This window comes from Apteryx rowi, unplaced genomic scaffold (genome assembly GCF_003343035.1).
Source record: "Apteryx rowi isolate R43461 unplaced genomic scaffold, aptRow1 scaffold_61, whole genome shotgun sequence".
NCBI lineage: Eukaryota > Metazoa > Chordata > Aves > Apterygiformes > Apterygidae > Apteryx > Apteryx rowi.
Window position 1 is genome coordinate 934,396 of NW_020450883.1, and position 11,717 is coordinate 946,112.

The window sequence follows — 11,717 nt, forward strand, 5'->3', positions numbered from 1 at the left end:
TTTTCTCTCTTTTCTCTCTTTTCTCTCTTTTCTCTCTTTTCTCTCTTTTCCTTCTTTTTTTTAAGGCAGCTAATCTCATTCATTTTGACTTCTCTTCAAAAGAAGTTTGTCTCTAATCTTTCTTGGTGGGATGCTTGTGAACAGTCACTGTTTCTCCAATAAATATCTTCCAAGTCATCTGATTGCAATCTACTCTTTCTTTCCTTTTGCATTTGGGCAGATCACTCTTCTTGTATATATTATCCAGTCAATAATGCTATGTCATTGAGAGCTCAAGAAAAAAAAACTACCTGCTCTCTGCAGTGTTGTCTCAACCTGTCATGACCTGGAAGCTGCAGTTATGGGGAAATTTCTGGCCATCCCTGAATCAAACACTCTCAGGGCAGACTGAATATTTGGGAGATTTAGCTTCTAAACTGTGCAGATTCGGTGGTTGAGGATGTACAGACTTTGAATTCTCACAGGTGGATGACTTCAACAGATTTGAATACATCAGAAAGAGTAAAATGCTCATGTACAGCAGCAGTGCCACCACCTTCAAATTTCAAGAACCTTCTTCAAGCTTGCAGCTTCTAAATCTGTCTTAGCCGAAGTAGTGTCTATGCATTAAATGAACAGTAACTCTTGATGGATTTCTGTTTCATGAAATTAGCCAGCCTGTTCAATCAGTATCAACTTTCAGCATCTATAAAATGCTAAAAAAAATTGATAATATTTTATTCATGTGGGCAGAATAACATTTTTTCTCTAATATTTTCCAAAAAACCCATGGTTAACATGATTTTCTTGAAATTCCTATTTTTGATAAAGAGTAGTGGCACTGCTGAAGCAGATGACAGTGAAAATTTGGCAACATTTATAAACAACTGAAAATGGTGACTTAAAATGGTAGCCTCTTGCAACTCTGTTAATAAATGGGGCTTCCAGACATGAAAGTGAATCCTTTTACTAGACTGCTTTTAATTTGTTTGTAAGTTGTTATTTCTAAGAATATTTTTCCCCCCAAAACTGGACGTCTGTTTCTAAAACACTGGTTTTAAGGTAATAGCTTAACAGCAACACTCTCTGAAGTGAAACTAAATAATCTCAAAAGCTAGTTTGTAAGTGAAGATTATCCCGCTGCTGTGGAAAAATTAAAATACTCATTAATGGACAGTTTCTGAAAATAACACTTGCAAAAGTGTTAACAGAAACCACAACCTTTTTCTCTTTGCACAGATATAAAATATAGAGACAGACTTAAATGAACTGGGGAAGTGAGATAGCAGAAAAGGGAGCAATGCCATACCCACATGCACATCTGGGTTATTATTGGGAGATGGTATCTTGAGCATTACAGAGCAATTGAGAGAGAAGGTGGAAGACTAAGGGCATCTATATTGAGTTCAAGGGCTGCTCTCTAAAAGCCCACCACAGTGACTTGAAAAAAGCAAAAATCGTTTCTCTGCCTCAACCACTGAAAACTGTATTGGTGTGACTTGACTGTGGCAGAGTTCAAGATTACATGTCTGTTTTAATTAGTTGTGATTTTCTTCCATCCAGTTACTTTTTAATGAGACTGGTAAGTCAGCATTACTCTGACACAGCTTTGCAATAGTTTACTCTTAAAAGGAAAGCAACTATTCTGGCCTCTTGCTGGAAGAAATTAGAGAAAAAAGAAAAGAATTACCTATCCTAAGTACTATCATTAGATTCTTAAGTGCTTCTAGACACCAGTTAGAGTCAGTAGAGGCACAGGAAAAATACTTAACAAGGAGGAGTATATCATTAACTGGGTAAATAGTGTCCTGCTTAAAGAGCTACAAACATCATCAGCCAAAATGCAGGCTTACCTGAAATGATTCATTCTGGTATCACTCCTAAATAAAGCTGTTTTTCTGTATTTCAGCGAATACGTTTTTGTTTTTGTTTTTTATGTTTTTTTCAGAATCAGAAATCTTACAAACAAACAAAAATTAAATGATGATAACACCAGGATACCTGCGAGTAGATTGATGATTCAAAGTTGAGTTGACTCTATTTGTTGCTGTGTTTTTATGGGTCATATTGTATGTGGAGTATAGTTATTTTTTCCTTTGAATATTTGGCAGTACCAAGGAATTGGGGATTTTTCTATTATCTGTGGATCTTTTGTAAAACATCTTAAAATTTATTTTGTAAAGTTTTAAAATGTCAGCTTACATAAAAACATAAGATCTGCCATAATGAATTAAACCAAAGTCTGTTCTAGCCGGGTATCTTTGTCTCCAGCATGGACAGAAGCGGATACCTGGGAAGAATATGGCTCTAGGGCAAGCATTCCTTGATGTTCTGCAATCTCTAACAATTTTCAAATAAGAAACTGCCTTAGCCAAAGGCAGTACCTATGTATTTACTAAGTAAAAAGTAACTTTTGACAGATTTCTCTTTCATGAACTTCTCAAGAGGCTCCTCTTCAAGCAGTGTAAACTTTTAGCATCTAGATGTTGGAAACTTGTGGAAAACATTTCTGTTTGTTTAGAATCTGCTACTTTCTGGTCTCCTGTGGTAGCAGCAACCTAGTTCTTGTGTTGAAGTACTCAATCACCCTTTCCATGCTGCTCATGCTTTTATTGGCACCTGTCAAACTCTGTCTTCTCTTTCCCAGGCTGGACAACTGCAACCTGCTCAGTTACACGTGGTGCAGAAACTGTTGCAGCTGTTATAGCCAAATCCAAGTGTTTTTTTTTTTAAATGAAGCCTGTAAAGTAAGGTTAATAAGAAAAACAAACAACGTCATGATAAATTATTGAAATATTTTAGAAGAAAGGATATAATTAAATAGGGAAAAGTGCAAGATACTGAAGCTAGAATAGTCACTTGCACAGATACAGGGGTGGGGAGCAATGATACAAGCAGTCCCTTCAGAAGAGGTTCTGAGGGTTATAGCATGCGCGAGATTAGCAGGTCAGTGTGTATGCAAGGTTTGCGAGGAGATGTGGCGTGCAAGACTCCTGTTCTGCCTGGCATCGTGGAGGAAATAGAATTCATCCAAGCCAAGGCAGAAGGACATATATTTGCTCTCTTTGCATTTCAGAGGGGAGAACACGGCCTCAGAGGAAGATGGTGAGTGAAAAAGTTGAGGTTGTTTAACCTACTAAGGGGGTGTACATAGAAGGATATGGCAAAAAGGAAAGGAACAATCTGGTGTTCATTTTTATGATGCATGAATCAAAAAGAAACAGGCTTAAACCACAGCAAGGAAGCTGCAGGTTAGCGATTAGAGAAAACTTCTTGATGACAGGGTTATTGAAGTGCTGGAAAAGATTGTTAGGGAGATTTTAAAGACTATGTCACTAGATTTTATGAGGAGATTGTTTAAAACTTGTTTGACAAAATCCATGAGGAATAACATATTTTATTGATTCTTTTAGAAGGACCAGATAGCCTTTTGAAGTCCTGTTCAGCCACATTGTTCTATGTTCTTTTTGTCTTATTTACAGATGTGTAATTATGTGACACAATATTATTGAAAGTTCCTACAGGATATAGCTGTTGGGGGAAGAAATATGTGAGGAAGGATGGTTAGAAATGAACAAATAGCTTTCCTTTCTTTGCTGCGTACATAATGACTTTCACCAAATCACAGTTTTCTTGGATTTTTTTTTAGTATTCAAAATTTATCAAGACATTTTCACAAATGCATTTCTTCAAAGTTACTGGATAGATTTGGTCCAACCTTCCAGATTTATTAAATGTTATTAATCACCATAGTCAATATTCACCCCCATACATCTGTATTTCCTTTAACTGGATAAAAACAATTCTTTGAAGAAGCCATTGTAATTTACTGGGTCTTAGTGGAAAAAAGAGAGAGCAGTTTAACAAGAAAGAGGACAGTGTGGGGCTTGTGCATAGTTTCCAGAGGAATAATCATTATTTGATTTGTTTATATGTCCTTCTGCCTTGGCTTGGCTGAGTTCTATTTCCTTGCAGTATTAGGCAGCTTCTTGTCTCATGCAGAATGTTATTGCTGGTGAGGTATGGAAATACAGAACAGTAGAAACTGCTTTTTATGAGCATTGCTGTCAATGTGATGTTGAATTTTGGCAGAGTGTAAAAGGTACTCAAAGACAACCAAATATATTCATTTTAAAGTATAAGAAGTTGTGATCAGGCTTTTTTTGTGGTATTCATCCATGCAACAATAATTAATATACAGCTACAGTTGAGTAATGGCATATCATTCCAACAATGTGGTCTGTCTTTTGGATGTATGTATCAAAGGAAGCATGCTTAATTCACATTGACTTTAGGCTTTTCCTGCAGTTCCTAGTAGTGGCTGTAACAGAGAAGTGAAAAATAAAACAGATTAGGAATGCTGGTTGCAAAATTCACTGTATCATAGTAAGCAAGGAGAAGTGTTCAGTCCAGGAACCACAATTATGATGTGTATTGTCAACAAAAAAAAAAGTATTGTCTTCACTAAAAATCTAAAAGATGAAGGGAGCACTAGTATGATAAAGCTTGTGAATTATATGGAAATGGCTTAGTTTATATGGGTACTGGAAGACAGAGTTTTCTTTTTTGATTCTAGAATGTTCTGGAGATTTTTAAGCAGATGAGCATTTTAAAATGGTCTAAGATGTAATTTAGACAAAAGTAAAATAATATGTTCAAGAAGAAGTCATTATTTAGTGCAAATACCAATGAAAGAAAATTACTTGCTTAAAGGATTTGGGAAGCAGTAGTGAATAAGAGATTGGATAAGTTCAAAGGTGATGCTCTATAACGAAGTCTGTAGCTATTCTGATTTTTACACACAGACAGAAGGCACACATGGATGCACAAATACTCTCTCTCTTTTTCTGTAATTTCTGTAATTGCTAATATACATCTGATTTACCTGCTGTCCACATCTGGTACAGCTGTACTAAGAACTACTGAATTTGATCAGCTTTTAATGTAAATATTAGCCTTTCTAGTCATCGGTTTCCCTGTGTTTTCATTGTCTGCGGTGTGGTTAAACTGGTGGTAAAGTAACAGCCGTTTCAGGTGGATGCAGGAGAATATTCTGCAGTGCAGGCCTGAGTTGAGGAATAGATCTGATGGGCTTTTAGTCTGTGTGTCTTCCCACTCAGGTTTGCTATGAATACTGCTGAAATTTTCTAGTTCTTAGGGCATAAGTTATAATAGTCTATATCCAGCAGACGAAAAACTTTCTCTGCTGCCTGGTCCTTACTGTCTGCTCCTCAAAGATTTGTGTAGGCTCTCTCTGAAAAGGAATGCGGTTAGTGAGTGAGGATTATGCCTAATGTCTCTTGCAGTGTATAATTCTCAATTCTTTATTTTTATGGTGGTTAGGGGATGGGAAACCTGCAGAAGAAATTTATTAGTAACATCTTATATGGATATTTTCATGGGTTATTTTAACTTAATTTATTTGTGGAACTTTTTTTAGGGCCTTGGACTGTCTAGTTGCATCAACAAATTACACAGCAAAGGATCACACTAAGCTTTTTCTTAAAAGACAAAAACACTTATTACAAGCAAAAAAAGTTCACATTATTCAGGTACTGAATTTCAAAGTAAGCTGGAATAAGAACGTGAAAGCTGATAAATTAGGGGCAAAAATACTATTATTTTGTGAAATAGAGAAGCAGTCAATTAAAGGATTTTTATGGCAAACATGAAGAAAGTGTTTCAATTAAAAAGAAAGAAGTGGAGGAAACACTGAGCTTTTACATTTGAATCAGGAGCATGACTGCTTTTTTTCCCCCACAAAAATTTCTCTTGAGTCAGACTAGTTCTCTCTTCCCCAGTCTACAGATACTATTCTACGTGTATGTTGTAAACTTCAAGTTCCTGCAGAACTGCAAATGAGTTGGGGATCAGTTTGTCAAAAAGTCCTGCATGGCTCCTTTTACAGGAGATTGTGATATTTGCCTGTTCCTGTTTGACTGTTCCATTTTGGGTATTATCTTCTATGCCACTTGACTCATTTATTTTGTTACTCTCATGTGGTCTGAGAGGAGCCTCCCATCTACTTTTACTGTTTTTATGTCCCACAGTCATATATAAAATGAATAACTTAGACTAGAACATTCCTTTGATCAGTAGGTCTCAGAGCTCATTACAATGGTGGGCAAACTCTGTTTGTAAAGATAAAAAAGGTTGGTAGCAGAACACATGATCCATTCCCTCAGGGTGTCTAAGTCAGTCAAGGGGAGAACTGAGAAAGAGCTGATCTCTCCTCTGCTGGCCTCTAAGCAAGGTTCTAGGAACAGTAAATAAGACTGGAGAGGATGCAGTGTTGAATGGTTACTCCATGGTCATGCTAAGCAGTCCTCTGAATTCCTGGGTAGGGGTGAAGTCCTAGAGACTGTTTCATGCCATAGATTTCATGTATAAGTGCTTGCCTTTGAGAACTGAATGTCCATTTAGAATCTAATCTTCACTTTGTTTTGGCATTTCTTGCAGCACAGAGACAATTTTTTTTTATACTACTTAAAAGTTATCTTTTTGCTTATACGACCTTGAAAGATAAAACACAAAGTTTTCTCTGTGTGATGTGATCTGAAGACTTCAAATTTCCCGTGACTTTAGTGGTACTTTACTGGAAACAGTGCACTATTGCCCTTCATCTGTTTAGTGGAATTTTTCTCATTTTATGTCAGAATCAGTTCATCATGAAGTGAATTAAAGTGTATAAAGCCTAAACAATGTGATTACTTAGCATCTAGTTTAGGAAAGGTTTTACCTCACCCTTATGTAGTTCAGTAATTTCTCCACTTGGGTGTTGCTTGTGAAACCAAAATATCATATTCAGGATAAGGTAGTAATGGTTTTTCACAGGGCTCTGTTAGGACAACACTTGAGAGTGTGCCTCTGTGGATGGCAGCACCTCATTATTTTAATGATGTCCAAAGAAGGGCAACAAATGTAGTAAACAGATTTGAAGATATGGCTTTGAGGGAATTTAATAACTTAGAGAAAAGTATAGCAAGAGGGTAGGCTATCAGGAGAATCTGCAAATATTTTAAAGATGAAAGAATGAAAAGAGGCACTGTGTTCAGTAGTTCAGCAGCATCACAGACTATTGGCTTGAAACTAAAATAGGAAGTGGTACATTAGACCGGTTGTATTTGGCAGGTGAAAGTAGAACTGTAGGAAGTTTGTCTTGATCTCTCCTTGCTTATGCTTCTATAGAGAAGTCAAAGAAGAAGTGTTTTTAGAGTATTTTGGTTCCTTGCCGTTTTGCTTCATGATGAAGAAGCTGGGAACTTGAGGGAGAAGGAGGAGAAATAACCCCATCTCCTTACCTCCCTCCCTCATTCCCTCCCTCCCTCCCTCTTCTCCACCCCTCTATGAAATGAAGGGTTGTCTTCTTGTGTTTGGCTTAGTACAAGAGCAGATTTCATCAGATCTGGTGAGAGAACTTCACTCACAAAGGTACAGATTGAGTAAAAATGTCAGTTCTGGAAGGAACAGGCTGACAACAGCCAAATGGAAAAATCCTGTGCATTTTTTTGAAGCTGTTTCCTCTGTTGAAAAGTTGCAAGCAGTACAAGTTGAAGCACTCACTGCTGCAATAGCAGCCTCCTTATTTTCCGTTTTTCCTCTTTATATGCTGAAACCACCTGTTTCTGCTCACTCCAGTTTGAATATCTGAAGAAGTGGTATTCTGAGCCATTGGATTTCCTGTCTTAATAGTATTTGTTTACTATTATGAAGGGAACTGTGTTCTGGAACATGTTTTGTCCCATTCCAGGGCTCTTGTGGGTAAAGTAGGAAACCTCACTTCTCCACACCTCTACAATAACATTAAATACACAAAAAGGCGCTGTAAAAGAGAAGGGGGTTATCAGTTCTCCCTGTATTTGGTAAATCAGACAAAAGGTTATGTGCTTAAACTGCGAGGAATATTCATTTGTTGCAAGGAGGTAATTTGTTGTTGGGAGAGGTCTTTCTCATAGAACAGGTAGTAAAGCATTCAATTAGATTTCTGACAGACGTTGATCTCCATTATTGGTGGTTTTAAGATGAGATAACTTAAATTTAGGGATTCAGGAGACAGCCTCCTCTCTTTCAGTATAAATCTAAGGGCACAGGGTGTCTTGACTTCGTTTTGTGCATTTTGTTCTTTGTAGAGATCAGCAAAATGGAGAAGTAAAGAAAAATAAGTAACCATAGAAAGACTTTCCCATCTCTCCCAATAAAGGGAGAAGGAAAAGGAGAAGTAGAAAGGACATAGTCAGAAAAGGGAATGAAGAGAGAGAGAGGAAGGTTGGAAAATAAATAAGACTGTGCATCTGTTTAAGGGCATAGTTTTAAGTAGGCGTGGGAAAGCCTCTGTTTATTTGGCATTTTCTTTGGGAATCACTGAAATATGCCTTGCTGAGTACTCTGAAAGCAGATGGAGCTGGACTGAAGCTCAAGGCCATGAACTTATTCCACAGCAAAGGGAGTTTTTGCAAAAAAAGAAATCACAACCTACCCTGTACTCTGTAGGTTTATAAATTTGAGAACTGTCAGGAGGAAGCAGCAGGTATTCAAGGTATTTGAGTTGAATCAGTGGAGTATAAATCAAAGATTTCCCAGTAATTTCTATTAAGCTAATTATATGTCTTCTTAATTTGTTTTAACTTAGTGAGCTGCATGGCAGTTCCAGCCTTTTGGTTGCAGCACTGATTAAATGCCTTTTCAGTTGCTATATCTTTCAGTGATTCTGTTAATTTGTTCAAGGGTAATACTTAAAATTTATTTTTCTTTAGCTCTTTTCAGTTATTACTCTTTTTGCTATTATATTTTTATATTCTTCCTATAAGGAAATATAGTGCTTATAAATGGCAGGTTGTAAGCTAGCAATTAATAACATTAACTATTTGCATATCCTTAATGTCAGCTGAATAAAACTGATTCACAACCAGTCAGTAAAGTTCACTTGTTTCTACGCTATCTTTATTTTTAGGAATGTTGTCTCTGCAATTTGAGAGGGGGTGCATTAAAGCAAACTACTGACAAGAAGTAAGTAATATATACTTCAAGACTGTACATGCTTGTTTAAAACTTTATTCACAATCCATTCTCATATAGAGAGCATTTGCAAATATTGTTACTTGACAGTGTCCCTTTAAGTTGAATTATTGCAGAATTAAATTTACTCCTATTGAAATGTGCCACTGACATTTTGTGAAAGTAGTTAGATGCTAAAATGCACATTTGTTTTATTATTTGCACACACTTACTTGTTCCAGATTCCATGCTGCTGGTCACTATGTAAAGAAAGCAAATGAGAACTCATTTGGGATTGTTTGCATGGGCAAGTCTTATCAAGTAGTGAAGTATATTTTCTTCTTTAGTCCTGAAAATTTGTGATTATAGAATTTAATATAATACCTCTGGAGTTTTGTTAGCAACAAGTATTTTAAAGTAATTAATCTGAATCATTTAAAAATGATTCTGGATTTGAAGTGTTTTTTTAATACATTTTTAACACACTCTCAAAAGTAGCATTGTTGCTGACATCTAGTAATAGAAGCAATATTTTTCTGTGCATTTTGATGATAGTACAGTACATCAAATAACATTAAAAGATGAAACAGAAAATGTTGCAGCTTAATATTTGTTCAAGCCCAATAATGGAACAGTTTATGCATTCTGGATCTTTGCATAATTAATTAAATGCTCTTTGTAACTACAATGGTATAATGCAGACCTCTTTTTTTAACCCTTTGGAATTCATTGAGAAGTGAGTTAAGTGATATGAGATCATCTACCTGCAGTATCCTTTTCCACTTACCTGCGGTAGCTGATTTGTCAGTGAACTGCAAATGGTTGCATGATTCTTGTAAATTGTCCAGTGAATAGAAGGTTTTACTTGAAACTTATGAGCCAGATCTTATCTTTGAAAGGCGTTGTTACCAAATTAAGGAATGTTTTGACCAGCTTATGAAAATATTCAACTGCTTTTTAGTTCTAGTTTAAACTCTCATAAACCATTATTTATAACTTGCTTTTCTTATTAAAATAAAATAAAAGCAAGAGAGAGTCACCTAAGAAGAACTGAACATTGTCCTTTGATGCTTGCTGCTGACATTGCTTGGTGAACCTTTGAAAACACATACATCTTTTTTAGATGTATGTGTTTTTAGGTAATGTGCATTTAGGTAGTGCACATTTTAGGTAATGTGCATTTAGGTAATGCACATCTTTTGTGCATTACCTAAAATATTTCAGAAATATGCTTCATAAGATTTTTTAATAGGAAAATCCCCCAGAGAGGTTGAAGCAAGTGACTTTCTCTGCATAATTATGCCTAAAGTCTTTGGTTTTGCGTTACATCCCTTTGTAGGTTTCTGTTACAGATTTCTGAAATGAGAGTTCTGTAGAAGTATTTCTGCTCTTGTTTCCTGTTTCCATAACACATTATAGTTGCTATACAACACTGAGTCCCTGATCTGCACTTAATCCAGACCTTTGTATTTCTTTGAGCATTGCCTACTGTTCCAAACTTGTGTGAGTGTGTTGCAATTACATCTTTTTTCCCAAGAAGTGTAAAATCCAACATATGTGTTCCCTTCTTTCTCTGTCTTTCCCTCCATCCTCTCTCCTGATTAAAACACTGACTAAAGATGCAGGATGGGCATTACAGTTAAAAGCTAATGAATCAGAAGTGGTTGGGGGTGACAACTTTGGCACATAGGAGAGCTGCGATTCCTTCTTCCCAGGGGACACAGCACTTGTTCTGATTCCTGGTAGGTTGAGAGATATCAGATCTATAAAAGCTTAAAATGCAGATGGATTGAAGAGTTATTTTGTTTAATTTTGGTCCCTGTAAACCTTAGGTGGTAAGACACCTGGTATTAAGGCACTGTAGTTTTGTATGCAGGAAGGCAGCAATGAAAAGAAATAGTGTTATTAACAGTAACAGATAAAAATCTGTAAGCAAGACTTTTTCCATAAGCTGGAACATAAAATAGTCAGAATAGTGGAATGATAGAACTACAAGAACTACAAGTTCTGTCTGCTTTCATTTGGGCTGAATAATATATTTTGCTAGTAGTTACTGTCATCTTCGCATACAACTTTCATATCACACTTTGGCTAATACAACTTCAACACCACATGACAGCAGTTTGCCTGGTCCCTATATTTCTTCTTATACTCTTCCAGATATTTTTGTCAAATATGAGTGGTTGAAATAGCACCACTCTGTAGTTCAGGAAAGAGAAATGATTTCTACTTTGCTCTTTTCACTTTTGGCTCCAACTCCCTTTCCTGTTGATCTGCTGGGATGTTTATGTCATATATGTCTCTGGAGACCTATAGCAGGTGGAGTGAGGCAAGGATATGGAGCTTGGAAAAATGAGCAAATGGAGTAGTGAGGCAAGATACACAACGAGGGATGGTGTATAAAGCAAATATTAGAGTTAAGGAATGGAAATGTCCCCCTTTCTTCAGATTTTAGGGAGTTCATTTCTGTCTTGTTATCTGCCTCCCCCCACTCCTCAAAGATTTTGATGTAGCCTCAGAAAGCTACTTTTTCTTAATAAAAATACTATTATCTTGGCTTTTAGTTAATATAATATGTACTTTAAAACATGAATTGTTTCACTGACTTTGTTTTTTTTGGTTTGGGTTAGGCCTTTTTTCTTCTCTCTCTTTCTCTCTCTCTTTCTCTCTCTCTCTCTCTTTCTCTCTCTCTCTCTTTCTCTCTCTCTCTCTTTCTCTCTCTCTCTCTTTCTCTCTCTCTCTCT

General features: G+C 36.4%; 1 protein-coding gene across 11 annotated transcripts in view; it reads left to right on the forward strand.

The window, feature by feature from the left end:
* The window catches only part of KDM4C (lysine demethylase 4C), a 266,672-nt gene that overhangs the window by 181,493 nt on the left and 73,462 nt on the right, over positions 1–11,717 (forward strand). For 8 of the 11 annotated variants that reach the window (XM_026083604.1, XM_026083605.1, XM_026083608.1 and 5 more), the window contains one exon: positions 8,930–8,985. The exons of 1 other annotated variant lie outside the window; for it this stretch is intronic. In XM_026083604.1, coding sequence (XP_025939389.1) covers positions 8,930–8,985 — 56 coding nt within the window. Of the gene's footprint in view, positions 1–65; positions 132–1,927; positions 1,979–8,929; positions 8,986–11,717 lie in introns of those variants that run through there. 2 more of the 11 variants (XM_026083617.1, XM_026083614.1) reach the window with 2 other exon arrangements.